The sequence below is a fragment of the Excalfactoria chinensis genome, chromosome 6 (assembly GCF_039878825.1).
Source record: "Excalfactoria chinensis isolate bCotChi1 chromosome 6, bCotChi1.hap2, whole genome shotgun sequence".
Lineage (NCBI taxonomy): Eukaryota > Metazoa > Chordata > Aves > Galliformes > Phasianidae > Excalfactoria > Excalfactoria chinensis.
In genome coordinates, this window is record NC_092830.1 from 22299863 (window position 1) to 22325893 (window position 26031).

A 26031-nucleotide genomic window follows, 5' to 3' on the forward strand; every position below is an offset into this window, starting at 1 on the left:
AAGAGATGGAAAATGAATTCTGAAAAAGAAGAGAACATCTAGTGGATCAGACCAAAGAGAAATTTTGCCTACTAGCATAGCTGACAGTAGCAAAAGGAAAACAGTACTAGGAAGAAGGCAAGTGGAGAATCCAAATGTATCTAAAAGCTACCTCTAGATTCTGGATGCCAGAGACATTGACCTTATGCACACCCTGAGCAAGCTCTCCTCCATCCAAGACTCTGAGCCCATCCTTGACCTCCCAGCCCTCCACAACAGTCTGTCCTTAGGAATTTAATGTTATGTGTTGGCTTGTATGAAAGGTAGCTTCCTTTGGTTTGTCTTGAATTTTCTTGCCCCTGGAAAGTCACTGGATGCCTTCTAGGTTTTGTGTTATGAGAAACAATCAGATAATTACTTCCTGTGTTCTTTCTTCATAGCATTCATGATTGTTTAAACCTACCTCCTGTCCCTGTGCTGGCCCCTAATTTCCAAATTCAGGAATCCTAAGCAACTTCCTCTCTCCTACTCCAGAAGTCACCTCATGCGCCTTTTCATGCTTGTGACATGCTCTGGTCTTTTCTAACCAGACTTATGTGGTTTCTGGGGCTGACCAGTACTCCAAAAGTAGTATGCCAGATGAAGACCAAGACAGATGTTTAACCAGACATGTTCCCATTTGTCATGGGAAATCAGTAAAAGCAGGCTGGACTAGTGGTACTGCCTATAAAACATAGTGCCCTTCTGGCCATCATTCTAGCCATTAGTTTCAGTGAGAAAGAACCTCTGAGCAATTAATTCAGCAGTTAGGAAGAGGTCCCCAAAGATACCATGTTTTCAAAGTTTCTGAAAATAGCTTGGGAGAAACAATAACTCTTGTTTATTCTCTCCCTGGGAGAAAGGTTTTACAAATCATTCAAGCTTTCTTTGGCATGAGAGTGTCTCAGTGTGAGCCATGTCAACTCTGAGGAACTAATCGAGAATAATACAGATATTCAGAGTGGTGGTCCTCACTCAAAAACACATTTAGGAATGTGTGTACAATGTTAAATTCAAAGTTAACATAAATAAATGCAAATCAGTAGCAAAAAGAATAATCTTGAGACAGTATGTTGAGAGAAATTAGACACTTCTTCCTCTTTGTCCTAAAATATTATATTTAAATCAGCCTTCAAGATGGGAAACAGTACAGGTCAAGGTCTGCCACAGCCCCAAGGAACTGAAATGCCCAGGTCAGTGCTGAATATCATAACCACTGGTATGCAAGCAATTGTTAATGGTTTTGTGAATTTAACTGGAAGTTCTTTTGCATCACGAAGATTGCCTCACTTCTGAAGCACTGCCAAATCAGCACTCAAACATGCTCTACAATACATGCTGCCAACTCATGACACTCACTATCCTGAAGCGCTCATTGTGTTTGGACTTCCTTTTATTGGCATAGGTTTCTGCCAGTGAATCATTCTGCTGCTGGAGACAGGCAAGGAACTGCAGCAGAAGACACAAGTAAGGCGATCAGAGCAGAGGTAAGTTGCTTGTGCATGTGTGTTCATGATCTCTTTCTCTGTTACCTATCTCCATAAAGACATGCAGTCCTGGTTTTGTTTAGTTAATTGTAAGAATAGATTTCCTCTCTGATCTGTAAGCCTATAGCCAGGCATGGAAGTACATTTGCTCAAGTTAGAAGACAAATAAGTTCAACCTGCACAGAAAAAAAGAAAAAGAGTGACTATTTCATTTTCCTCTACTTATTTATTCAGTCTAGGAACAAAGGAATTAAAGTCTGAGTATTGAAGCAGTGTATGTAAATTGGACATTCAGTTCTTGAAGTTCCATGCATATGTACATCTTGTTAGTAAACCAGAAGGTTCTCATATTTATATGGATAAATTTCTGAAGGTCTTGTAGCTTAGTTTCACTAACCCTGAAATGCTTCCAAAGGCATTTCTTTCTCTGACTTTTTTCCTTCTAAGTATGTTTCTTTTCTGACAGTTTACCATGTCTAGTGTTTCCTTATGGTTTAATTTCTCTTGAAGTCTTTGCTCCTGAATCTTACTGTAGCACTGGCCTAGGACTGATGTTACTTAGCCTGCTGCATCTGATTCAAAAGATGAATACCTGGAAGTCTGTGAGGCATGCCAGCTAAGCTATGTGATAATAGAGCGCTTTGAGAAAAAAACTGCTCTAACAAGAGGAATGATTTAGCTTTTCCATTGTCCCAGAGTGACTTACTAGTGATTTGAAAGCACAATGAGACACCAGCAAAGTGTTTTCTTCCCAAATGAGATTCCATGTGCAGAGACAGGGAGCTGTATTTTACTCCCATTGGGACAGAGCGAAACAACAGAAAGCAGAAAGGAGTATTGTGCTGATTCAGTGTGTAGCTGGGATGCTTCCTGTTTGGACAACAAAAATTAAGAAGTATTCAATATACAAACAGAACTGAATGGTTTTTGTTTTGGTGCCAAGTTTAAAGCTTTGGGTATTTCCAAACTCTGCTTCATTGCAGTTCTCTGATGTCTCAGGAGGTTTGGCTTCTTTAAGCTTGTTCAGTAAAATTTGAAGTTTAAATTGAAGATCAGAGAAGGCCAGAACCACTTTTTTCATAACGAGATTCAGAGTGCAAAAATCTTGTGGGTACCTCTCCCTTCCATCCATAAATTCTGACCATCTTCCTCATCACATGCCAGGGAATACTCTCACATTTTCCCTTGATCTATAGCTAAATTTCCAAGCCCAAATAAGGGCGGCATGTCTTGCTATAGCAGGTGTCTTACGCTAGAAGCAGAATCCAGAATGTGGAGGGTCTCTGTCCTTCACTAAAATTAGATTCTCTGTGTTCATTGTACCTAGCAATGCATGGTTTCAGAAAGACACATTACCCAAGCCTGCTTAACCTCCTAATGCAGATGGTTCTCCTATGAAATTTCCTCACAAACCCTGATGACCAGGCTGCCTTAGAGCTATATGAATACTGGTTAGCAGGCTGGGTCACTTTTGCTGACTGCTCAGCTCATTGTAGAACATGTCACAGCTGGCACAAAGGCCCTGAACAGTCCTTCTCCTCAGGAGCATCTGGGAATCCCATTACTTCAGAGGCTTGTATCTCAATGTTGAACTTAGCAGAAGTTCATCAATGACATGAAAAGGTAACAACAGGATGGACAGAACAGTGAACAAAGATCAGCACCCACAGTGACAGAAGCATGCCCTGTTCTGAGGAAACCAAACCTACAAGACCCATAATTTCCCCAGTCAACAATGGTGTGTCAGTCTTACAAGAAACCTTGGTCAGCTGAAATATTACATTGCATTACTCATCACTTTTGTCCCATATATCCTGTTGTTGAACTTTAGGTAGCCTTCCTGAACTTTAAGATTGTTATCCACTTGCAGACTGGCTGCTTCTTATCTTTTCCCAGCCCTTACTCTCCCCTCACATAGGCAGACACAGCACACAACCATAATTAGATATACTGGAGATTTTCCAGAAATGTAAGCCCAATCATGTGCTACATGGATGAATCCTTTTTGTGAATTTCTTCACACTGGAAAGAAAATTCCTATCCCACCTATCTGCAGCTCTTTTGTAGGCAAGAAGCACTGAACACAACAGTATATCTTTTGCTATCCAAATAGATTCAACTCACAGTCCCCTAACTGGTAGCTTTCTATGACACATGGCATGCTCCTCCCTTTTATGGGGAACTTTGGAGATAAAATATTCATGCTGACAAAAAGTCCAGAGATGCTCACAGAGGGAAGTGTTCTGTAGTCATCAACTGGGTTCTGGGAAACCAAAGACTAAAGCCTGGAAGTGTGTCTACTGTAGGAAGCATCTTCATAAACTGTTTCTAGACAGGCGGCCTTCTCCAGTTCCTGTTCAGAATAGCTGCCATGCAGTCCAGCCAGCAAAGAGAAAGATGTCACCTCACCACAACTAAGACAAGATTTTCAATGACACCTGCTTCTTAGGGAGTAAGGATAGAGACCCTTGCAAAACACAGTCAGTTTCCATTGTAAACTGCTCTCAACGTGAATCATCCCATGGTTTCTCAGTAGTAACAGTTTCTCAGTAGAAACATCCCATGGTTTCTCAGTAGTAACTAACACTGGGTTCAGAACTAGCAGTAGAAAAAATGCAGGAAAAAATGAAGATAGCTGAGAAGATTCTTGGATGAAGTGGCAGCAATGGGCTGGTGAAAAATCCTGTGGTTATGGTAAATGGATGAGTCAAACAACTCAGCAAGTAGGGCTTTCTGTGAAATTGCAGCTCTCTCTTTCTAAAGCAAGCACACTGCATCTGCTCTTTCACACAGCCCAAGATGTGGTGTCTCCTCCTGCTGCTGTGCTCCCAGGCCATCGCCTTTTCAGCAGGATTCACATCACCCCACACTCTGAAATCAGAGGAAGGACTGCACAGGAAGCAATACAACCCTGAAAACCTCATGAACGTTGTAAGTTGTGTCATTTTCTCTGCTAACAGTCTTAACATGTCTTTCACAACACCACTACCACTGTACTATCTCTAACAGGCTATGTGAGGAGGTTTAAAGAAGGGTGTGCTCTTATTTCCCATTTTCCCAAGTCACTGAAGTCACTGACCTGGAGGCAGGTGATTAGAGAGTAATGTGTAGATGTGGCACTGAGGGACATGGTTACCAAGTGGGGCGGCAATGAGTTGATGGACTAGATGGCCTTAGTGGTCTTTTTCAATCAACTTTAATGATTTTATGATTCTGTGCTCAGTACAGTGGCAAGGGAGGCTGAACCCTTTCTTCAACCAGCAGAATCTCACAACACTAAGTAATGCAAGTACTCTGAATTCTTAATAGGTTTATGTGGCTTACCTAATCATAGTTTGTCAGGAAAGGACTTATTATAGACTAAAGACAACTTTTTTTTTTTTTTTTTTTTTTTTTTTTTTTTTTTTTTTTGTAGCCTTAAAGCAATACTAGCACTCTTTTATTCTCTAGAGAGGTATCATCTGTATCAGCCTGGCACAGTGTGACAAATTATCTCCATTAGACTTGCTGTGAGAGCTGAGGCAGTCTCCCTTGAGGAGACAGCACCTGAACACAAGGAAACCTGACTTTTCATGCTCCTCTCCCCAGTCACCACACTTTACAGCACGCAATTGATTGTTACCTTTCTTTTCAGACACATGGGTCTAGTGAGGAGGTGAAAGCTTTCAAGATTTGCAATGCACTGAATGATGAGCACAGCCAAGTGCTACCTGCCTGCCTTCCTCTGCCTAAGAATCGGATGGCTTGCATGTTAATAAGCTCTCCTTTGGCTTCCCACAGAGTGAAATGATCAGGTATCATGGATACCCATGTGAGGAGTACGAAGTTACCACGAAAGATGGATACATACTTGGTGTTTTCAGAATTCCCGGTGGGAGGAACAAGCATATTGCAGGTGTGACACATCTGTAACACATAAGGAAGGACTCGGATCCAACTCCTACTTGGGTACCCCCATCTTTCACACTTGCATGTGCAATGGCATGTTCCATGCTTTTCCATCTCAGCAAAAGCAGTTAGCCAGGAATGTAGCCCAAATGGATCTGTCAGAACCTTCACATTTAATGTCTCTGTCCTTGCTTCAGATTTTTCCAACAATTTTGTGATATTCCAGCTTCTCACTCTCTTGTGTGTTGAGAGGAGGTTTACCATTAACATTTTAAGTTATATAGACTTAAAGAAGCAAACTGAGGCTTGACAACTGGTTAGGCACATCAGTAAAAATTCTCATTTTTCTGAAAGACAGATATTCTTAAAGGTGATGAGAAATCAGGTCATCATGGAAGACCAAATGAATTTCATCTGAATAGAATTAAAAAATTCAACTTGAAATTCAAGGTGCTACTTCATTTATTACTCCTTAAAATTATTTTATAATTTGTTTTGGATACCTTCCTTGGAGATCTGGATCAGACTCATCATCCTCCAAATAAGGCTGACCAAAATTAGACTGCGAATCCTCTCTTCCACATGCTGTTCTGCTTTCAGCACTTTTCCGTTGTAGATAAATAGTTTCAACTTGTACATTTACTGTCCAGTACAAAAGTAGGTGGGGACTGGCCACCTCATTTTTTAAAAATTTATTTATTTAGCTAGTCCTGACATGAAATGGTTAAACTGCTTGCATGGTACAAACCCTTCAGGTTTCTCATCCCAATATCTATGCATAATTCCTCTGGGAGCTTTTTGAAAGAAAGACTTAAAATCTCTCACAAACTCAACTCTGCACTTGGATCTTAAATCAACATTAACTACTGCTCCGATATCCAATATTTTCCAGGACAAAAGCCTGCAGTCTTCCTACAGCATGCTTTTCTAGGAGATGCCACCCACTGGATTTCTAACCTGCCCGAGAACAGCCTGGGATTCCTTCTTGCAGATGCTGGCTATGACGTCTGGTTAGGAAACAGCCGAGGGAACACCTGGTCTTTAAAACACAAGACCCTTCAGCCCTCCCAGAAAGAGTTCTGGCAATTCAGGTACTGTGTGGTGGGGGAATTACTCAAGACAGAGTGCCCCAATTGTACTAGATAGCTTCATTCTGATGGGGTTTTTGCTTAGCATCACAAAACAGGACCTACAAAATCCAAGGAGAAATAAAGAGCCAAACAAAGAAGGATACACACTAGTACTCACAGTTGGGAGCACTGGATGAGGAAGGGATTTCAGGCCCTGGAAAATGAAAGGGGATGCTGAGAAAAAGGGAGGCAGCACTGAGAAAAGGAGATCAAGAAGCTCAACTGGAACAGGTTGAGCAGCCTTATCTGGAGATCTCTGATCTCTCACAGCTGAAGTCAACCAAAAGATAAATGTATTTTGAAATCCTTGCCAGTAAAAGCCCTGATTAGATTATCTTTCCCAACGGCCACAGATGACAGTTTTGCACCTCCTCTGCAGACACTCCAAGGCATCAAACAACCTGTCAGAACAGATGTGTCTTTCTGTCCCTTTCTTGTCTTTGAGTGGATCATGCTCAATACAATGAATGAGACTGACATTCAGTAATTCACACTGTGATAACTGCCTGCCAGCTTTCTGTGTTTCTCCTCTGTAGCTTTGATGAAATGGGTAAATATGATATTCCAGCAGAGCTGTACTTCATCATGAATAAAACTGGACAAAAGGATGTATACTATATTGGTCACTCTGAAGGCACTGCATCAGGTAAGAACAAGATGCTTATGGTTCACAACCATAAGGATGTGTTCCCAGCTGATCAGGAGGTGCGTCTCCCCACTGACTGCTGTTTTTCCTGTCTGTGGAGAAGTGCCTTCTGAGATTAGATTGCAAAACATGTGAAACTTTTCTAAAAACAGCTTTGGTTGCCATTAATAAACAAAGAAATCTGACAGTATTAGAAACGTAGTCCAACTTTTTAAATAATTAGAGACTTAAAAGCCATTCCTTAGTGTGTACTCCAGATACTGGCACTGGGCATTTTTATTACATTTTCTGCACATGGAATTTTCATTAAGTTAATCTTCTGTATTAAGATACACAATTATTTTCCTTGTGAACTGTAAGGAAAAACTAATAAGAAAAAAAAAAACAAACATATGAGATAAACAATTTCAAATAATAGAGAACAAGGAAGAAGAATCTTAACATTACTAAGTTGTGTGACGTAATACCTATCTTATAAACACTCATGAACTATGCTTTAAATAGTAACTGGCCACATTACCATTTAAAAATATATTGCCAGAGGCTGAAATTTAGAAACTAAAAAGCATTAATAAGTTATTTTCTCCTAGAGACAACCTTTAGCATTAATCAAATTTATGGCTTTTGAGTGCAACTTTTTTTCATCATCAGCTAAAAGTTTCTGAAGTTTACAGCTCATTTACAAGGTTCATAAACAGATGTTGATTGAAAATGGACAAAGAACCACACATTAGAGAAAACTGTGTGGGGTAAAAAATAAAAGATGAAAATGTGTGAAAATCATATAATATCACATGTCCAGACCTTTCCTTTCTTATCCACTCATAAGACTACTAAAAGATTCTCAAGGCAAAACTAACTAAGCATACAGATGCCTCTGGTGTAAATAAACTATTGTTGAAAATGTTCTGAGTTCCAGTATTCAGCTTATTATTCTACTGCTCCGTGGACATATAAACACCTACAGTCATTTAAAGGCTATAATCTGAAATTTTCATTTCTTTTTATTGAGAGTTTTATGAACTCTAGAGGGAATCTAATCTTGTCACCTAAAACTCTTTGTTATTTCATCTACAAAAACCATTCTAATAAAGGCAATATTCAGGCATCCTGTCAAGTTCAGGATGAACTCTGCCTCCCAAATAAAATTCATTTCAGGATCTAGCATTAGCACTTGCCTTTGCTAAGAGATACGGCACAGACAAATACAGACAATGGGCTACAAATCTTGTCTCACTTCTTCGTTTGCTACCTACTTCATATTTATTTTTGCCTGTTGGAGATGTTTTTGCTAACTTAGGTCATCTCTTCTCTGTTTGCAGGCTTCATAGCATTTTCTACATACCCTGAGCTGGCTAAAAGGGTGAAAGTATTCTTTGCTCTGGGCCCAGTAACCACTTGCACGTATGCTATAGGCCCTTTGATGAAGATAGCAAAACTTCCTGCAGCAGTGCTCAGGGTATGTCTTTCTTCCCCCCACAAGGCCCAGCTTACCATTTCAGGGTCCAGCCTGCTCAGTCTAAACAAAAGGGGCAAGATGCTGATACTGAGCTTGGGATGAACTATGTGCTTCTGAAAATTCTCTTCTGAATCTCTGGGGTGGGCGAAACACTAGAGAAGAGAAAGCTGGGCTTGCAGAAGGTCCAGTGAAGCAGGAAACTGTCACATCATAGGACTGTTGCTGTTAACAGTTTTGCTGGCCTTGTACAGGAGGAAGTATAACAGAGCTGCAATAACAGCCATAACGATCTCAGACTTCAGAAATAAGTCAGCACTGAGGCCACAGCATTGGAAATTAAAGGATGTTTTCCTCCAGGACTGAAAAGCTGAAGAGAGGAAAATGGGCAGGAATTACTTGTGTTGCACTATGGGGAAAAGAACACTTTAGTGGGTACTAGGAGGGCAAACTGTTTCAGCAATCTTTGAATATGGAGTTAGGAGGCTAGGCTGTTACCAACAGTTTCCTGCATAAAATGCTCTTGTTACAGAACAAAAAAAAAACAAAACAAAACAAAAAAAAAAAAAAAAAAAAAAAGCATTGCACTTTTCCCTTCCCTCAGTTAACATTTGGCTGGAAAGGAGCCATGCACCAGATTGGATTTATGCAAGGACCTGTGACACAGCTGTGTTCAAACAGCGATAGATTGTGCGGCAAAGTGCTCTGTTATATAGCTGGGGGCAACATAGAAAACCTGAACACGGTAAGTACATGCAAAAACACCTATTCGAAGTAAAATTAAAGTGATTTTAGAAATTATATTTTGCACTACATCCTTAACTTTTTGTCATACATATTAATGAACATGAAACACAGCATAGTTCACAGCAGAGAGAATGTGGGGACTAGGACTAGAGCTGATAATGAGATCAACAAGCAGACATACTCTGTCCCAGGAAGAAAAGGCTGAATTCAGTCTGCAGCCATATTACATGCATCTCTAGGTATGTCCTCTCTGGGAGTCAACCAGATCAGAATTTGGTCATATACACATACTCTTTAAAAAGAGCCAGTGGATGATGGAATCAGACTTCAGTGTTCTTCCTTAGCATGCAGACACTATGGTTCTTTGAACAATATTTAAAAACTGGAAAAGCTCTACTTCTCTTTCCAAATTTCAGGCTGCTTGAGCCAGAAATGAGTCCCAAAGAGCTATACTAAGGAGTATGTAACATTTTTACTGATCTCAGAAATGGGCCCAGCAGCTCAGTCCAACAAAGAGAGATACAGAAATCCCTTGCCCTGTGCCTGAGGAATGCAACACTGTGAGATTCCTGGAGACAGTCAGTAACTGACTTGGGTTAAGTCACTAACGTTCTCTGCAGGGCAAGGTAAGTCTGAGAAAGAAACTAAGGAAATGGAATTAGAACCCTTTAAGAAAGCAATGAACACAAGCAGATGAAAAGTCAGCCTGTGATTCATAAGACTGCTTCTTTGGCACCAGGAGAAAAGTAAAAAGAAAATGAGTCTTCAAAGACTTGTGTATGTGTGGAGGTTAAGCAAGGATTCTACACAGAAAGGAAAGGAAGGGTTTTTTTTCTGCTGTTGAGGACCACAGGATTTCACAGTGGTACTGTATTACATCCTCAGCATTAGTAACTTTCAGGAGAAGGATTTGTGTGTGCAGATCGATACTTCTATCAATCTGCCTATCAGCTTTCTGTTTAATATTTGAAGAGTATTCTATTAAAATGGGACTATAATACAGAACATGGTGTTGCTCAACACTGGATCCTTGCCTTTATAACATTTTTGCTTTCTCTCCAGAGTCGAATAGATGTATACGTAGGACATTCACCAGCTGGGACATCAGTACAGAATATTATTCATTGGCATCAGGTATAACTGCTTACTGGAATACAGTCACTTACTACAGCTTTTTATGCAACTGACAGACTATGGGGAAGTCCAGAGGCAGTTGTTTGGGGAAATTCCTACCATATCTTCTCACATAATGCACTAAGCAGCTGCCACCAGGGGAGCACTGCTTCCCACAGCATTACCAAATTGTCCCTTCACTATCAGGCACTGAGACTTTCCCAAAGCACATCAAGCCTCTCTGCAGTTGGGCTCCAGCGGCTTCCAGCCTTCCACTTTGTTTTAGCCTTGAAAGCTGCAGAAAAGCACTCAAACACAGCCCGGGCATTTGGCAGGCAGTAGGAGGACAGTGGAAATCTGAGCAGCCAGGGGATGAGCTAGAATACAGATGTGATCCCTCCCCCAGGGGGTTAACTGTAGATGATCACAGATGCGATCACCTCCCAGAGCCCAGCCACCCACACAAAGGCTTCTGCTGGGACAATGGGGAACAGCCTTTTCATCTGGCATCCTACGTTCAGACCTGAGTTTGAACCAGAACATGGCAAGAGAGTGCCAGCTCAGAAGTACAACGCTGTATGTGTACAGCACTGTGACTGTTTCTGCCAGCACTAGATAAAGAGTTCAAATCTCCAGCATCTACACCATCAGCACCCAGATTCGGTAAATGAAAGCAAGTCAGCAGATTTCTATGGCATCCTCAGTTACTCAAAACATTCAACTCAGCCCATGTGGGAATAGCTGAGGAAGAGCTCCATAACGCCTCTCACCTTTCATTATCTAAAACCACTCACTAATCAAATCACTAATCAGGATTTAGTTTGAAAAATGTACTCACCCTTCCAGTAAGACAGATTCAATTTAATTACTTTTGGTAACAAAACAAATTCAAGAAGACTACTGCTAAGTGACAGGCTAATTACAATCCACCTATAGTAGCTGAACTCCTCTAAGAATAACCGTGTGTCTGGAAAGGTCACCTCTACTGCGAGCAGATCAGACAACACTAACACACAAATGACGTATCAGTGTGATGTGTGATGTGAGGAGATATCATGTATTACGCTACAAAGCTAATAATAGCCCTGACAGGTTCCAGGAAGGTCTACTTCCCAATGTGAAAACTGAATACGGCCCCACATCACAACTAATGGAAGTGACTGCAGCCAAATTTGAAAAAGGAAACATCCCAGTGGTGGCAGCTGAGGAACAGGACAATGTTAGCAAGGGCAAAGGTGACAAAGCCACTCACCCTATGGCCCATCCTCAGTACCTGGGAAAACGTGCAACAGGAATAAGGGCCAGGAAGAACTCACAATCCACTGTCTGATCCTTTTGTTCAGTCATGGGGAGGAAAATACCACCAGCACTCTGTTTTCTCACTTTCATTTTACCTGTCCTCGTTACAATACCCACAGGTATTTCAAGCAGACCGATTCCAAGCATATGACTATGGCTGGAAGGAAAATATGAAGAAATACAGTCAGGTAAGGCAATATGGTTTTCCTGAGAACAACTTTTTGTGTTCTGGCAAAACTAAGAACACAAAACTTCAGCACATACAACCTCACCGGCTACAGAATTTCTGAAGTGTTCTGTGATTATGTTTCATCTGGACCTGAACCTACTACCAAATCTTAAAAGTTTGTTATTCACAGGCAAAGCATGGACAGTTCCTTGCAGACAGCTAATATTTTTCTTTCCCTACCGAGGCAGGGATGTATTCACTGATATGCTGACTTACTACTTCCTAGGGCTGGATGAGTATGAAGTTCCAAAAAATCCTTGCACCAAATTTCAAATGGCCAAAGTACATTGTTGCTACTTCAGTCCTAAATATATCAACTAAGTCCAACAGTTACAATCCTCACACCAGCAAAATTTAAAGATGTTCCCATGCTGGGTAAACACAAGAATAAGCCCCACAGACCCTTCGTGGTGAGGAGAGATACTGCTCCTTCTGCATCCACACCTATGATCAGAATAAGCAGGTATCAATGTTCAGGACAACTCATAGCCATACACTGCAAAAAGAGTCTAAGAATAAGATAGATCATTCCCTTCCATGATATGTAGGGATTGGGTGTAGGGAAACATACATTAAGAGAGTGGACTTGATCTCTACTGTTTTCTTGTAGCAAGTACAGAAGAGAAACAGAAGTCTGCACAGAATCATTTTTCTTAACACAGTTCCTGACATAAGAGCATTCACTCAGATGCCCTCCCTTTCTTACAGGCTACTCCTCCCGCATATGAGATAGAGAAGATAAGCACGCCCATTGCAGTTTGGAGTGGTGGACAAGACAAATTTGCAGATTTCAGAGACATGGCAAAGCTGCTTTCTCGGATCAAAAATCTCTGTTACCATGAGCATTTTCCTGACTGGGGACATCTTGATTTCATTTGGGGCCTTGATGCAGCTGAGAAAATGTATACAAAAATCATTGAGCTACTAATAAAATACCTTTGAAACCACACATACAGTGTCGATCCATTCAGTAAAATCACCAAATCTTATTTCGCAATAGGGATGATGCCTGAGGAAAAGATAAACACAGAGACAAGAGTAAAGAATACTAGTATAGGTATTTACCTACACTTGTTTATTTCTTGCTTTCTACATGGTTTGAGGTTTACCATGATGTTACTATGACTGGTATCTTCCTAAGAAAATAAAAACTGAAAAAAATTAGGTCACATTCTTCAAGAATGACTTGATTTGGACAGCTCTTACTCATACAAGACTGATTTTCTTAAACCTAAATGATATGTTCTCTTGTATATCTTACATACTCCACAGTTCCATTATCTTTTGTTTAAACTGAATCTTTTATCCACCTGACAGAGCACTTAGCTTTACTTCTTTTCCCTCCTCATACTTACTAACATTGCCATGATGAGCAAAAAAACTTCAGTGACAAGCAGGAGTGGGCAGTCAGTGATTTCCAAATACCAAGGAATTCAATTAAAAAATAGTAATAAAAAAATATCAGCCTTGTTTTTCGGACTTATCCAAGTATTCTCTGCCCTCCTTGCTCACACGTCACCCAAAGATTTGTTCATGCAATCCAAAACCCCAGCTACAATGACCATAGGTTGTAGATGAGGAATGAGAGGATGCAGATACATAAAGCAAGCCACACTCCAACCAATGCAGCTGTTAACTCATATGGTAATCTTAACACATGCAATTAATTTGTTGAAAGCACTGTGTGCTATTGGTTTGAATTTTACTTCACGTCTTGGCCACAGTTTGTTCATGGAATTTCTGAAATATGTGAAAGCAGTCAACTGTTTTCTATTCCAAGCCATTAGCTGAAAGATATAGTATCTTCAATCTATGCCACCATGCAAGGACTTCACATCTACTGACATATATGCTTATCTGGTAGAGTACCTGTCCACAGGTTACACAAAACGTGGTCACCTCTACATTAGCAGTGCTGATCATAATGCCTGTCTTCCAAACTTATGACAGCTTACACAAAATGGCCAAAACTGCCAAGAGAGATAAAGATCCATTAGACCAAGGAAACAAGATACAGCAGTGTTTGAAAGCAGGCTCCCATTTATAAGTGCATTATTAAACCACAAAGCAGCAGGCCATGCTAACAAATTGCTTACTGCTGCTAGTTTTCTACTGCCTTTTCCAACGCAGTAAAAGATTCATGAATAAACTATTATTTTGGTACGTGCATTCTCTACTGCATGCACCAATCTTAAAAGCATACTATCCTGTCCAGTTCCCTGAGAATAATATATCTGACTCCCATCAACAGCATTTCACTGTTTTTTTTTGTTTGTTTGTTTTGTTTTTTTTAATGTTAGTAATTTTTATTATATTGGAAATGTAGCCAAAATACTCACTTCAAACAGATTTTTACTGTTATTTATTAACGCATTGAAGCAACTTGGAAACTGTCTTTTTTTCTGGACTCCAACAATTAAATCTCTTCTTGATGTTTCTTTTATGTAAAACCATAAGATAATCCTTCTCTCGTAGCAACATCTTGAGAACTAAGGTGTGTGAAATTTGTAGGAAAGAAGGAAGAAGTGCTAAGCAGAGCAATCTATTTGAACAGTTGTTCCTATGGTAGGAAAAGAAATAGGAAGAGAAAGAGGTCAGAAAAATGACCTTGTATAAACTGCTGTGGCATACTGCTCAGTTGTATCCCCTAAGGAAGATGTAACAGAGACTGTAAAGAATATTTTATTTCTTCATTAGCTACTTTTTATCACATGCGGTGCTTAGGTTTCCAGAAGCCTTATCTGCAAGTCAAGCAGTAAAACTGAAGGAGTGAATGGGAAGAGCAATATTTTGAATGCAGTTGTGCTCATTCACAGCTTAGTAAAATCAAATAAACTTTCAGTCCACACAGTCTTGAGGATACTCACAAGTCTCATACAAAATAGTCAAAGTCTACATCAATTTGGACCAAGTATCTATCAGTTACCAGTCTACAGCCCCCTGAAGGACTCTTGCTGCTATATAGGATGTATTGCCTGATGGAGTGATTTAGTGCACTTTCAACAGTCCTTGATAAAGTCCCACCAAGCATTAGGAAGTTTTTCTTAGCATGCTTTCAATGTTGCTGAACTGTAGTCTTCTTGCAATGTCTAAAGGAGTCTCCCCATCCTGAAAGAAACAGATGAAATACAACAGAATGCGATAAATATAAGTACAAAGAACTTTCCTGAACTTGGCATTTTGCACGAATTTCACTGTCACATCCTTGACCTAAAGAAAAGATTTCAGGATGTGCTGGGTCTAACAGAACTCTTACTGAAGTCAAGGGCAGCATCCTTGCCTCTGCTCCAGTAGCAACAGCCAATCCACCATTCCCTGGGGATGATGTCCAAAGACATTGCAGAATTAATAGCTAACTTCAGCTACAATGCAGTCAAAACTTTATTTGTCTCAACTGAACAAAACAGATACTCCTGGATATTTCTTTTGACAGTATTTGAGCTTCTTGAAGGACAGCAGCAGCAGCTTGACTTAGTCCCTTTCAGTAGAATGGTGTCTGGTGCCACACATTCCTCCTTGCTCTGCATCCTGCATCTTAGGAACAACTGTAGCATAGCTCTGAGTTAAGCAGATTCACCAATCCAGTGAATGTGCAGAATGTTGCTGAAGGTAGAAATGCAGCATGAAGAACCTAGGCTTAAAGTTGCTGTTTCCAATAAAGGCAGTGGGGCAAATATTGCTTTAAACCCCAAAGCAAACAAGTCTGCTGCCAGGAAGCTGTACACTCTATGGTTTTTCTAAATTGCTACACACCAACCAAGGCCTACAACATATTGATACACCCTCTTGATAAGGATACCCAGTTATTAGCTTCAGCTTCTTACCTGATTCTTTACAGAAATGTCTGCATGAGCTCCAAGCAGCAGAGGAATGACTGCCTGATTTCTCATTTCACAAGCGTAGTGAAGGGCTGTGCTACCAGACTGAAGGGAAACAGATGGATTTTAGCTTTATTCCTTCTTTAACAGAAATTAGATAACTAGTGCTAGCAATCTCCCCTTATACCTTATAATTTTACCCTAACAATTGGACAAAAAAAATATATAATCTCATTTTCCAATGTGAAACACAATAAAACGCAATCTCAGTGTAGCAATAGGAAAAAAAAATCCTCTTCTAGGATGCAGCTGCTAAAGCAAGTCTGATACTGTTAGCAGGAAGCCACAGTTCCTCATTTGCTTCAGAGGATTCCATGATACTTAGGTCAATAACTATTTCTTAATTGATGTCCTTTCCTCAAACTTAAGTATTTTAGAATTTGGTTTCTGTTAATATTGTAGTTTGTCCTTTTGTACTTTGGAGGAAAGGAGCTCTTAGCCACACCCAAGCAGAACAATCAACACAAACACTACACGTGGCAGATCAATATGCTCTAAAGACCAAGAAAAGAAAAGACACAGGGTCTAGACCTAAGGCATGACCTTTGCCCAGAGATCAGCCTTAGTCTAAGGGCTCAGAAATGGTGATAAACTCAGAACTTTATATCACCAGATTATTTATAGGATTACTACTTAATACACAAGTATTTCAACCCAGCTGGCCTGGATTTGCTTTTAAAATGATTTTGGTTGGAAAGGTCCTGATAAAGTTGAAAACCCAGTGAAAGACTCCCTCCAGGAGTACACACCGCAGCAGTCAAGAAGTTGATACTCACTTACAATGGTCAAAATAAAAGCACACGTCTAACAATGTCATGCTAGGTTTTAGATGCTGTGTTTGGAACAACTGTTGAAGCTAAAAAAAATAAGTTTGATCAAAAAACTACACTAAGCTGTCAGTGGAGAATTATTTCTAAGTACATCATAAAACTTTTGCTACAGTGTCAAGGACAAACACCACATCTTCCTGTTATATCAGTTCAGTCTCTGATCCTACTCTTAAAGCCATATTGTACAGCTAGAAGACTGAAGTCTGCTTTTACTAACACTGCATGCATACAAGACTCATCTACATTTGTATAAATCCACTTACACAGTCTGTAGCATTAACATCAGCTCCAGCTTGAAGCAACATCTTGACCAGGTTTTCATTCTGTTTTGTCTTTGAGATCTGCTTGGTAGAAGGGAAAAAGTTACATAGTGAGAAACTTCACCTGCATACACAAGTAAGTAGATGTTGGTTAGATATTGTTTTCTCTGAAATAGAAGTGTCTGGCTTCTGCAAATACCAGACTAATGCAGTGACACAATCCTGCCCCTTCACCAGCTACATTCATAGCAAAAACTTTGCTTTTTCTGTTGCTTTCCATCAGTGCTTGCTTCAAAAACAGCAGCCCATATTCTATGTAGTTTCAGGGCCTGAAATATCACCATAAGAAAGGCGATAAAGGGAGAAGTAAATGTGTAGGGGCTTTTTGCTTTCATCCATACTCACCATGAGGAGATATCCAATAAGCAAAACTGGCATGAGGATTATGATGAGCACATAATCAAGGAAGCTGAACCGTTTTCTGACAGCATAATGCAGACAAGTGCGGTGTTTCTAAACATAAAATAACTCTGATTAGTATCAAAATCACTTCTCTGATTATATCTGTGTAATATTGACAACACTGGAAACCTTTCTGTATTTCAAAAACATTTCTTTTTTTAAGGTTATCAACTAGAAGTAGTTCTCTGATTTTCAAGCAGAAACAGGCACATGCAAGCGGATGCACATTTGACTCATACGGACTCATGGAAATTAGGCTCCACGTGCAAGAATGATGGGAGATCTAAAGGATTTCATGAATACAGCTGCAGACTTGACTGCTGAGAGAAAGACTGCAGAGTGGAAGTCTACCCTGACCCATCAAGTTAAATCAGTAGGAAGAATCCCTGAAGCTTCTCATTTACAGATGATTTGGTTACTGAAGCAGAGACATAGAATCACTGATGTCATCTATGTGAAACAGGAAATTAACAACACTGTATGGGAGATTGGTGATCACAGCCTGAACCACTGATTAATCAGCTGAGGCAAGTGTGGGGTCAGCTGCAGGAGCATAGGTGAGAATAATGTAGCTGTGCTCCCAAAAGGGGTGCAGCTTGACTCCACCTCTTCTGAGACTTCATTTAAGGGCTGACCCTCACTGGGGCAGCATCTCTCGGAGATCGCTCTTCAGTGAAGACTGCCCCAGCTTCCTTGGCTAAGGCATCACCACTGGTGAGTTTCTCTTTCGCTTATAACCTTTGTACATTTACTACCACCTTTGCTAACATCTGTATATTAACCACCTATACACAACACCCATGGCAGACTCCCATTGAGAAGAGTTTAACAGTTTTCAAATATTGTATCTACTGAAGAAAAAGAGCTGTTAACTTGGACATTAAGAAGCTGCATGTCAAGTGCCCTACAACTCATTAAACTGGAGTCTGAAAATTAGGTTATGGTGTTATATCATGGCCCAAAATAAGCTCAGAAGCCTTTCTGCATAATCCTCTGCTTCTTATTCTCAATTCTGAGCACTAGTCAAGCTCTGTACCCAAGGACTTAATTCCATCTGTGAAGGTGAAGGAGAATATAATCTAAGAAAACTAGACAAGGCTAAGAAATGGCTGCCAATGCAACAAGAACCATCTTACTAAAAGTACCAAACCATTTCAAAGGGACTTTGAGGTGAGACAGTTATCTGAATCAATTAGGGCAGATAGGAGTGAACATTCCACTGACATCATACACATTTGCTGTGAAAAAATACACACTGGACATCAGAGTTGTAAAATTGTATGAGTACATAGGAACTTACCAAATGTTGAAGAGGAATGGACGGTCTGTCCTTCAGATCCTCCTTTTAACTATAGGATGAAGATAAATACAGGTGGAAAAGAAAGGCTACAGAAAGAACAGATACAAGCTGGAGGGCAGGATAAATGCAGAGTGCTGCAGGCGGGATCCACTGGGGACTGGGGATGACATGCAGCATTGACTAAACGGGAAACAAATGTAGAGAGAAACTGAGGTTGACAGTGCTTATTACATCTTGCGTGCACTGTCAAGTTGGGAAAATAGATAAGGAAATAAATAGAAACATAGATGTTTACTAAATTACAATGTCAGGATTAGACATGCCTGAACTGCAAACGAAACTAAGGATAAGCAGTACTGCCAGCATTCACAAAAGAGCAGTCAGTGCAAAGGCTGAGTCTGTCACCACTTACCTTGTTTCTAAGGTTGACATCAGCATTCTTTTTAAGCAGATAGCTAGCTATTCTGTTGTTTCCCTGCTTGCATGCACAGATTAAGGGGGTATCTCCACCAAAGCTGTCCTGGATATTCAGGTAGCTGCTGCTTTTATCCAAAAGGAGCTGAACTTCATTGAAATCGTTATTATAAGCTGCCTGACAAATGGGCTGAAGAAAGAAGAGAATGTTTGTCAGCACACACCATTAAATAACACTTCTGTACTGCCCTTCCCGACTTTCTGCTTGCACATCACAAAGCCTCCCCTGCTGCCCCGACAGAGGCTGTCATTCCGAGCGTCTTCCAGAAGATGGCGGTAAGAGATACACCCGTAGCTGCCATACAGCTCTCAGCGTGAGGTCCGACATGGACCGCCTACAGTAGAATGAATTCTCTGTTCATTTTGGATGATATTTCTATAGTCCAAGAAACAAATGCGGTTCATTTTCAGCTATTAAATAATGGCCTCTGGTCTCACAGGAGTTGGTTACCGTACCAAGCAGCAAGCCCTGACAAGCCCACACCTAGCCAAGCTTACAGCAAACTTTCCCTCTGTTTGAGCACTGCTTGAAGAAGAGGTATCATTCCTGACTCATCAGTTCACAGAGCAGAATCACATGCAGGTGAAAGTTGAGCCATAAGGTTTTGTTTGTTTTTAAAGAAAAAAAGAAGAAGAAAGAAGAAGAAAACATCACGTTTCTTTTCCTGGGCTTCAATCTAAACCTCATACCTGAAGTACATGTGTATGCATGGCCACAGCTCAGATCCTGACAGGCTTTTGAAAACTGCTTGCTGCTCACATCTTCACTCAATATGTCCAAGCACCCCTGACCATATCTGATATTTTTTCCCTTCCTTCCCCTGTGAGCAGTAAGAAGTCAGAATAAGCACAGGTAGACAGTAATAGGAGTAGTATACGCTTTTAGTCACCAGCAGGCAGAAAACAACAGCCTAACTGGTAATATTTGAAGTTCTTCAGGGGAAAAAAAAAAAAAAAATAGTTTCTTTCTTATTTCCTCTTCAATATTGAGGTACTTTGCCATTTTCCAATACTGTGTATTTCTTCAGTTGGTACCTGTAAGTTTTCATTCTGATGCTCTCTGTCTCACAGCCTAAGCATGATACAAGATCTCTCCTTACCCTCTCCTGCTGCTATATTTTTTCCACATTAAAAAGATTCCTCTTATTTACATTTTTATTTCAAATGTTTTTCTACAGTACAAGCTTGCCTCCAATATCATTGCTGCTTAGTTTCCTGAACAATAGCACAAGATAAATGATTTTCCAGTGTAGAGAAAGTACTTCCATGCTTGCCAGACCTTGCACCACTTCTTGTTTTGTTTTCATTATATCAGACTAGAATTCACAAAGAACAAATGCAAAAACAAACTTGTATCATCTATCCATATTTTTTAATCCATTCCTATGACATTTGCTACACATTCTTTCAGAAAAACAATCATTCAAAGAAAAAACTCAGGACCTGTTTGAATGCTTTCGAGGAGAAATTCCTCTTTTAAATGGCCTATTGGCATAAGAACCTTGTATATCTCTGCCATTTACTAATCAGTTTTGCTAATAACATCATTCCTATTCGCGTTTTTGTCTAGAACTACACCTTCACATCCACAGAAGAGAAGCTCCAGTGCAGTCTGTCAGTAGACTGTCACTCTTGCTTTTAAATACAGCTCTGTTCATTTAAAGATGTAGGAGATTTGCTGATTGGTTGAGCACTGGCTCAAATCCCAGCCATTTACTACACAACCTTACTCCTTTCTACTGATTCTTGCTATGCCAGCAGCTAATGTCATCAGATGACACACTGTAGTGTTTTTCTTTCCACACTGCCTCACGGCAACTGACTTCAAGGTATTTTTTGACTGACCCACAGAACCTTTTTCTAAACCTTACACTACTGTAGAATCCAGTTCTGCAAACATGAATAGTGATGAAGAAATTACTACACCCTTACAGAGTACATTACTTAGAACTGCTGTCATCCACAGAGACAGGCATGCAAGAGTCACACACTCTCTTTTATCTTCTGAAATTGGCAGTTCTAACAAAACATCCCAAGCACAGATAATTTAAGGAAGCAATTCCCAACCATTTCACCAGCTAATACATGGGTAATTGAGGTACTTAAAGTATCTTTTAAACGATTACCTTTCCAGGGAAGTGGGGGAGTCTTTTTTAGAATGTTCTCTTTCACAAATTACTACATTCCATTCATTAAAACAAACAAAACCATCACACACACAACAAACAGGTTTTGTGAGCTTCTCCTAAGGCCCACCTTTATTCTGCAGGTCTGCATTCTATGAAATGTTTATTTTAATTAAACAAAATGTATTGAAGGTGAAAAGGCCATAGCTCTGAAAAACGATATACATCCAAACTAGACAAACAGGACCAGAGGAGCAAAGATACAAGCAGGATATTTAACAGAGGAAGCAAAACAACTATGAGTACATTGTCTTGATCACAGTAGTATTCAGGACTTCACAATAGTATTTAGTATTGAGCTCTGTGGAGAAGGACCTGGGTGTTCTGGTGGAAAACAGGTTGGCCATGAGCCAGTAGTGTGCTTTTGTGGCCAAGAAGGCCAATGGTATCCTGGGGTGTATTAAAAAGAGAGAGCCAGCAGAATGAAGGAGGTGATTCCCATCCCATCTATTCAGCCCTAGTGAGGCCACTCCGTGCCCATTTCTGGGCTTGACAGTTCAAAACTTGCAGGGATCTCCTAGAAGTTGTCCAGTGGAGGGCAGCAAAGAAGATAAAGGACCTGGAGCATCTCCTTAAGAGGAAAGGCTAAGTAACCTGGTTCTGTTCAGTATGGGGAAAAGATGACTGGGGGGGAGAGACGGAGGAGGGGGGATCTGATTAACATTTATAAACATTTAAAAGGAGGTGAGAGGCAAATGGATGAGTGGACTCTCACCAACGCCACATCACCTGCCAGCTCCCAGTAGCCTAACTACCCCAGAGGACTCTTAACAGACCTACTACTGCTCCTCAGCAGAGCACAGGAGATGTAGCATTACCCCCAATACAAACATGTGCTCTGAAAAAATGGGTCTAAAGGGTGGAGAGCAAGACCAAAAACTTGATCTTAGGTAAAGAGTGAGTGCCTCTTCAAATGCAGCTTCACCTCCACCATCACAGTCCTGCAGAACCACACAAAATGCAGACGTGGTGCACACCACATACCTAACAGCATGACACCACACAAAATACATGCTAATAGGAACACAGGTTAAGCAATAACTTTCATGGCTAAAATCATTCAGTGCAAGATCACCAGATACAATGTGACAATAAAAAAAAATAAAAAAATTAGCTGTCAGATAGAAGGACAACACCCCTATAGAACTGACTGTTTCTGGTATTAGTTATAGGCCAAGTAGCTGGAATCACTACCTGGTAATTTACTCAGATCCAGATGAACTGTGCATTTAAATTTTTCTACTTGTTTTCAGTGGTTCCTTGCTTAGATGTCCTGAAGTAGTAATAAACCACCAGCTAGCAGATCAGCAAGTTCTGCCAAACATGGAATAAAAGTTTGTTAAAATGAAGGCAGTGAGGCACTGGACCAGATTGCCCAGGGAGGTAGTGGGTGTCCCATCACTGGAGACATCCAAAGTCAGGCTGGATGGGACTCTGAGCAACCTGAACAAGCTGTAGGTGTCCCTACCCACTGTAGGGGAGTTGGACTGAATGGCCTTCAATGGTGTCTTCCAAATCAAATGATTCTGAGATACTAAGATAAAGGTCCAAGTCACAACATGAAGGACAAAGCATTCAGTCACCAGGGAGGTGGCTAAAGGTAAAGCTGGGACAAGAACTTCAAGTGGTAATTGCCTTCTCTTCCTGAGAGCTGCAAGGGACAGCCAAAGTTACATCAGACATTTGCAGCTGCTCAGACAAAAAGGAACTACTTCATGTTATAAAGATATTCTGAATCAATTCACGGCCTTTTCCTGTGTGGTAAAATTCGTGCAAAGGCCTTCTACAAACTAAATGTGAAAATTTAAACCATATTTGAGATACTGATGACTGTACTAATATCCCTTCAATACTTCTCAGCAAATAAAGCTTGCACTTTATTTACACTTCTGTAGATTTCTATCAGCTATAAATAAACTCTATCTTACCAAAAAAACCCAACATCTCACTAAAGTACTCCAAGACAAGAAACTACTGCATATGAAATTATTAACTAGAAAGCACAGAAAACACAGACAGCATATAAACATTCCCTTAAAACCATTTTAATTCTACTAGATGACTGGTTTCTTGTACAGTACTATCTCTGGGTAGTCAAATTGGAGAGAGACAACAAAGAATGTGATGCAGTCTACTCATCCCATCATTGTGTGAATGTGCAGATTCAAGCTCCCTATAACACTGAAAGGGAAGATTTCATTGAATAGCCTTTTAAAATTAAGAGCATCTTTCAGGATGAAAATGTGACCTTTTAAAGAAACAGATGCAATGCTATCTCCAGAAGGAGAAGCAGCAGTGCTCCACGTTGTACTCACAATCAAAAGAACTGAAATTTTCATTTGTTCCCTAGAGTGTAAATGGAAAGTTTATGAAATAATGAAAATGATTACATAGCAATGCTGAAATCTGTGGTTGTGCTGACCTAATTTCAGTCTGGGGAAAAACTCATAAGAGCTAAAAAATTTCTTTTAAATCACATTTCTAAACCAAAGTTTCCCTAGATAATGTTTCCTTAAACACCAGCTTTATTTTCTGTATTCAACATAAGTTAAGGAATCCACTTGCAGTTCATAGTTATCCACACAGTGTTCAGAATCACTCTGATCTCAATACAGAACAACAACAAAAAATGTTGAGCAAATGTCTACAAAGCCAGAGTAATTATACTGGTTGTTGTGCTTATTTTGCTCCTACAAGCAGCACTTTTGTCAATATGTAATAGCTAAATCACAGTATTCCAAAGGAAAAGAACTGCCATATTTTTAAGCCCACGTACGTGACTGCATGAAGGGAACAAACTAAAACCAACATATATCCACAGCATCAATAGATTCAGTTACTGTGCAGAAAATGACCACATACCTCTGAGTAAAGTATCCCCATGCCTATTCTTCACTGCTTGAGTTCTTTCTTGTTCACCAGCCCCACAAGTTAACGTCACTTGAAATACTCTTGAACTTGTTTGAATCTGGTTAACATTTAACTTAAAACACAGGAATCACTCTTAAGCTACATTTGCCTTCTGTGCTTTCTACTTGGTGGTATGAAACAACTGTCTTCAGAAACCCAGCCCAGCAAGATAAACGTGGGAACAGTAGCTTACAGGAGACTGACAGAACAAGTTACAACAGAGAGAAGCATTTCCCTTTGTCATCTTTGCAGTAAGAGCCTCTGGTTACCGAAAAAGGAAAGCAGCAAAATAGGCTGAGGAAGGGATGGAAGGTAGGGGAGGGAGGAGAGAAGGAAGAAAAATACACTAGTGAAGAAAGGGAGGGAAAAGGGGGAAAACAAGTAACTAAGAAGGAGAGGCAGTTTGCCACTCAAGCTACTTTCTGTTTATAAATCCCAAACTCTTTACAAGGAAACCTCAGAGGTACGCTGAGTAAGATTCCATACCTTATTAAAAAGATTTCCTGGTGTAATTAGTTTCAGTCTCTTATTAACCAGACCAGCCCATTTCAACAGCTGCTCATTCATCTCTTCCTAGCCTTGTCCAAACACTGAGCATGACTCACCATAGCCTCCTTTTGTGGTTTCACACTGATGGACAGCTAAATACCACAACTGTGCTCTCACCCTCTGTTGCAAAGGAAAGGGGGAGAAAATATGGTGAAAAAAGGCTCAAAGTGGGAGAAAATATGGTGAAAAAAGGCTCAAAGGTTGAGACAAGGGCAGGGAGCTGGATTCATCAACTACCATTGTGGGCAAAACAGACTCATAGGAAGGAGATTAATATAATGTATTGACTATTACTAACAGACTAGAGCAGTGAGAAACTAAGAGAAGCCAAAAACACTTTCATTAACCTGCACCCTCCCTCCTCATTACCAAAACCTTTTCCTGAAGTCCACATTCCATTTGGGTTTTCAAGGTTCTGAGAGTAAGAAGATGACAGTATTTCAGTAGTACACTCAGTCAGTCTTTCTGAGGAAGATATGTATATTCTAAATGTCTATGTACACTCCAAATTCTCTCTTTACAATTTGTACTCACTACATCTCCTCCCTTTCAAGCTTTTTTTTTTTTTTTTTTTTTTTTTTTAAGAAGTTTTAAAACACGTGGAATCATCTGCTTATTTTGAATTCAAGTCCTTTGCCTTACATTCGAAAACTTGTTACCACACAGTTTTCATATTTATTCTTCATTGAGGTGGGAAGACAAATACTGGGCTGGTTTGAAAGTAGCACCTCCTATTTAATTCTGTTGGCCCACAACATCAGCAGATATTAGTGATGCAGCAGTGGAGACTCAACCTTCCCATTAATATTCCATGTTGTTGACATGTGACAGATGGCAACAGAGGGACAGAACAACAAAATGATGTCTGACTTGGAAGTGCATATGAAGCAAAGGTGTGTCCTTGAATTCCCCCACATGGAAAAAAAAAAAAAAAAGTGGCACCCACTGACATTCATGAACACTCACTGAATATTCAGGGAGATCAAACAGTGGATATGAGCACAGCCAGGCAGTGGGTGGTGCGTTTCATCAACAGTGACAGTGATGGGAAAGACAAATCATGCTCCAAACAGCCTGCAGAGATGTTTCACCATGAAACAAAGAGCTTCTCAATCAGCTCATCTGTGCTAATTTCCCTGGATTACAGCCCGTGAACTGCATGCAGAGCT

At 40.2% G+C, this 26031-nt stretch overlaps 2 protein-coding genes across 2 annotated transcripts; one reads left to right on the plus strand and one right to left on the minus strand.

The window, feature by feature from the left end:
• Window positions 1–1446: 1446 nt before the first annotated feature.
• Window positions 1447–12961, plus strand: LOC140253919 (lysosomal acid lipase/cholesteryl ester hydrolase-like). Its single transcript, XM_072340016.1, has 10 exons — window positions 1447–1505; window positions 4299–4436; window positions 5286–5400; window positions 6286–6484; window positions 7060–7169; window positions 8492–8628; window positions 9230–9370; window positions 10435–10506; window positions 11904–11972; window positions 12722–12961. Exons 2-10 carry the CDS (start codon window positions 4305–4307, stop codon window positions 12953–12955), a joined length of 1209 nt encoding a protein of 402 aa, XP_072196117.1. The 5' UTR covers window positions 1447–1505; window positions 4299–4304; the 3' UTR covers window positions 12956–12961.
• A 1781-nt stretch (window positions 12962–14742) lies between these two features.
• Window positions 14743–24880, minus strand: ANKRD22 (ankyrin repeat domain 22). The gene is made up of 6 exons (XM_072340266.1): window positions 24800–24880; window positions 19156–19347; window positions 17387–17494; window positions 16985–17065; window positions 15838–15936; window positions 14743–15121 (listed from the first exon to the last, which is right to left on the minus strand). The coding sequence occupies exons 1-6, from the start codon at window positions 24878–24880 to the stop codon at window positions 15044–15046; spliced, it is 639 nt and encodes a 212-aa protein (XP_072196367.1). The 3' UTR covers window positions 14743–15043.
• Window positions 24881–26031: the final 1151 nt, after the last annotated feature.

Excerpts from the sequence above, each read along its gene's own strand:
- ANKRD22 (XM_072340266.1), bottom strand. The coding sequence starts at position 24,880 with ATGAATGAGCAGCTGTTGAAATGGGCTGGTCTGGTTAATAAGAGACTG. Across the intron at positions 17,495-19,155 it reads ATGTCAACCTTAGAAACAAG|AAACACCGCACTTGTCTGCA; the intron begins GTAAGTGGTGAC and ends TTTTATGTTTAG. Across the intron at positions 17,066-17,386 it reads TTATTGGATATCTCCTCATG|CAGATCTCAAAGACAAAACA; the intron begins GTGAGTATGGAT and ends CCTTCTACCAAG.
- LOC140253919 (XM_072340016.1), top strand. The coding sequence starts at position 4,305 with ATGTGGTGTCTCCTCCTGCTGCTGTGCTCCCAGGCCATCGCCTTTTCA. Across the intron at positions 8,629-9,229 it reads TTCCTGCAGCAGTGCTCAGG|TTAACATTTGGCTGGAAAGG; the intron begins GTATGTCTTTCT and ends CCCTTCCCTCAG. Across the intron at positions 9,371-10,434 it reads ACATAGAAAACCTGAACACG|AGTCGAATAGATGTATACGT; the intron begins GTAAGTACATGC and ends CTTTCTCTCCAG.